At 33.4% G+C, this 4,035-nt stretch overlaps 1 protein-coding gene across 1 annotated transcript in view; it reads left to right on the top strand.

Moving 5' to 3' along the window:
- Window positions 1–4,035, top strand: part of LOC115244510 (Down syndrome cell adhesion molecule-like protein Dscam2) — a 174,797-nt gene that overhangs the window by 96,967 nt on the left and 73,795 nt on the right. Inside the window, exons 4-5 of the mRNA XM_029822201.1 lie at window positions 405–551; window positions 652–769. Coding sequence (XP_029678061.1) covers window positions 405–551; window positions 652–769 — 265 coding nt within the window. The remainder of the gene's footprint in view (window positions 1–404; window positions 552–651; window positions 770–4,035) is intronic.

Raw genomic sequence — 4,035 nt, 5'->3', positions numbered from 1 at the left:
AATTTATAATTTTTATAATTTAATTATAACATATTACAGTATATCTCAAACTTGTAAAATTTTTATCGGTCAGAGATATTTTCGCGAATTTTTTTTATCGTAATAATTTATAATTTAATTATAACATATTACAGTATATCTCAAACTTGTAAAATTTTTATCGGTCAGAGATATTTTCGCGAATTTGTACCTATTTTTTTATCGTCGGCAAAAATTTGTCGAGAGAAACTACATCTTAAAATTTCAAGATTAAATATATAAGCCTCTAAAAAAAGTTGATAGAGAAAATATTTTACTATTATATAAGTTTTCTAGGACATCTTGTATAACATCTTGTATATCGTACGATCTACTTTCGATACGTTTGACATTTCACGATGGCTTTCGATCGCTACATTTTATAGATGGCAAGTTCCACCTGCTTCCCACGGGAGAGCTTCTGGTTCACAGTCTCGAGTTCAGCGACCAGCTGAACGGCTATAGATGCCGCACGATGCACCGTCTCACGAGACAAGTGGTCGTTAGCTCTATGGCCAACATTAGGATAGCAGGTGAGTCTCGGTAACGCCGATAAGTTTTGAAGGAAACTGCTGTGCATCGCTGGGAAATGCTGTTTGTGACGCGCCGAGTTTTCTGCATTCTGCTTCACAGATCACAGAGGCGTAATGCCTCCCGTGATACTCGAAAACTCCGGCGTCGTTCACGTCGCCCAGGACGAATCGACGTCATTAGTCTGCGTGGCGCAAGCCTGCCCTTCGCCTGAATATCGGTAAGTGTTTGCGAAACCTCTTTACATGCGCGATCTCAAGAGAGAAAGCACTGTTATAGCTAAAGTTTAACCATGATTCTCAAAATCGCCTCTTATTTTGTGTCCTACAAGTATTATTTATTTTTAAAAATTAAATAATTTTCTCGCGCGCGACGATAAAAATACTGTGTGAGAAAATATTTTTAAGAAATACTTTAGAGTAATTTTTCAATCCTCGCTCTCTCTATTACGATGTGACAAATATGATATATGGTTAAAAATTAATTTTCTCTATTTTCTATCATTATATCATAGACAACTATTACAAGATCACTCATAGTGAGATTCTCGCGGAACGATCGCAAAATGATCGCGTACTTATCTGATATCTTTTTTATTTTTTGCTGTGTTATGGCACTTCAAAAAACGAATGTGCAACGCTCATTCATCAACCGAGTATATATATTACAAGTGAACGCTTCCAAGAACGCAAGAACTCGTGTGCGCGTCGTAGAGGAAGGTCAGTTACGTGCCGCGAGCACACGATTACGCGATCAGCTGATCGCCTGTGCACTGTCGCTCGATTGCCTGTAATGGCCTTAGTTCTCCCGATACGAAATCACATTTAATACGATCATTGATATCTCATATCTGCAATATTGTATACATTACAAACAGGCATACTAGAAAGCTGAGAATTTTTCGTATGTCAAATATCAAAGCAATTTTTGTTATCAAAATTGAAAATGTCAATTAATTGTCAAAAACTAATGTTGTACTACGCAAAGAAATTAATTTTTTCTCTTTCAGATTATTTATTCAAATTTGTATTTAAATATATATATCTGTTTTTGTAATTTATATCTTTTTTTATATTTTATCGCGTTTTCCTGGATTATAAATTATGGAAAATAAATATCTATTTTTATTATTGTGTAATGTAAAATTTCAATTCATTATTAAATGATTATATATACATTATTTCAACAAAATTATGTGCCTACAAATAATTAATTTTTTAATTGAAATATATTTTTACCCGCTGCAATACCTCTCCCTCTACATCAAATATATTCAAGAATCAAATAGCTAAAGTCATTACCAGAGAGGTAAATCGAAATAAAAATCGTATATTTTATCATCTACCATGCACAAATATATCAATGACAAGATGTATCAAATCATAACTATGCTAATTATAACTTTGCAGTCGAATGGTGCTATCGACTGAATAAATCAGATTATGACATAGCCAAATCATTACAAATTTAAAATTAAATAACACAATTTGCTTAATCTCAAAATTTGTTCAGTCCATTTATAACGCAATACTTTCTCAGAGCAATTTTCAAAGACGATTATTTCATTTCTGTAAAGTTATAGTTTATTTTTAAAACTGAAATTTTTTTGAAGAAGATGGAACACACACATTCTCTTTCTCTTTCTCTCTTTATCAATTAAATTTATCGAAATAATTATAAATACAGGCTGCTAATTTTACAAAATTAATCACTATATTTTTGCATATATATAGATTAAGATATTCTTTAAATAATATAATTGAAATTCTTTGTGTATGTATAAGGGCAGATTTTATTTCTTATTCGATCGATTAAATTATTATATTTTTAGAGCTTATTTTGTTCAATGGACTGAACAAGATTCATAATTGCCAATTATTCATACAGATAACAAGATAAATACACTCACCAGTCTCGTCGGTGTTTGTTGTTGTTTTTACATCCAAGCTTGTATCTTTGGGGGAAGGGGGAAGGACGATCTTCGACATCAGCTCGACTCCATGAAAAACACTCACTCGCACGAATCGATCGGAAAATTATAACTAATTACGATCGCGCTCGCTAATTAACACGATAGACCGGATCGTTGGATGCTTCATTGGTCACTTCCAACACACATATCTATACACGCCGATTCCCGGAAAGCTAATTGCCCTCACCCTGTATATTTACGGCGAATTGAAATACGCGCCACGCGATAACTTCAGTCGGCACTCCCGAAACTTTTCGTCGCACTGATTTTTTTACGTAGTTTACTATTTTATCCTCATCACACTCTTGATGCATATTTATTCACTTTACTTTCCCCTTTATCACTTGGACTGAATTTCGTAAAATACGTGATCAGTCGAATTATACGTCGCTTGATTTTTTCTGGCACTCTCGATATTTTTTACAATTTTTTGCGATACTCCCGATAATTCTTATATTATTATAACCGCCATTTTGACGGTTATAAATCGACCGCACATGACATTTGCGACAAGTACAGCACGGATTCTATCTTCTTTCACATTAATTCACTGATTTTGAGTCAAATATCGTACAACAATCGTCAATTAACGGCTTATTATAATCGTCGATACTTTTTTCCACACTTCCGATGTTCACAAGTCGCGTCGCAGTTTGCTACTGACTTCGGAAAAGGAAATACACAGTACTACGGGGTTCACATATCAATTTTCAAGATGGCCTTTCGCGAGACATTAGATAAATATGGCCGATTATGTATTATATCTCACGATCGGATCTAATATACTGATTTTAAGTCGAGTATATCGTATATCGTAAAACAGTTCTAAAAGAATGATAGTAAATTATAATAGCCGGATATCTTCTCGACATTCTTAATACAATTCATTATTCGCGAGTAAAAAATCACGACAAATAATATCGAGATTAATACGAGACCATCGTATTAATTTTCAAACCAATACCATATAATGTAAAATAAAAAGATGACGAACTTAGTCATATATCCATATGTAAAGTACATTCTCAAAGAAATAACTTTTATTTCTGCCGGCAATATTTACTCCACGCGCTCAATTTTATCTACACGCGACGACCGATCTATTAAAACTGATAGATCCGAGCAACAAACATAGACAAGTGTGGCCGGGCTTACTCTCCCCTCCCTTCCACTCAAGGATTACTTTTGTTTGTGTACTTACTCCATACGCAGAATTTTGTCTACCTCTACACGGCGACCGATTCTTGGAAACTGATAACGCGAGCAATACGGAGAATTAGGAAGCTCGGCCGATTCTCGGAATCGATTCGAGAAAAATTGTACATTTTAGTGTACCTACAAAATAATTCGATTTTGCTAAACAGACACTGAATTAATGGTTAATATTTCTATGTATAAATTGTATAATCTTTGTTTCTCTTTCTTTATATATATTTTTACAGCTTTATTATACATCAGTAAAAAAATAGAAAATTATAATGTTAATGCGTTAATTATATGAAAAAGATATATAT

The sequence above is a fragment of the Formica exsecta genome, unplaced genomic scaffold, assembly GCF_003651465.1.
Source record: "Formica exsecta isolate Colony F162 unplaced genomic scaffold, ASM365146v1 scaffold82, whole genome shotgun sequence".
Taxonomy (NCBI): Eukaryota; Metazoa; Arthropoda; class Insecta; order Hymenoptera; family Formicidae; genus Formica; species Formica exsecta.
This window is presented reverse-complemented; position numbering and strand designations above follow the sequence as displayed.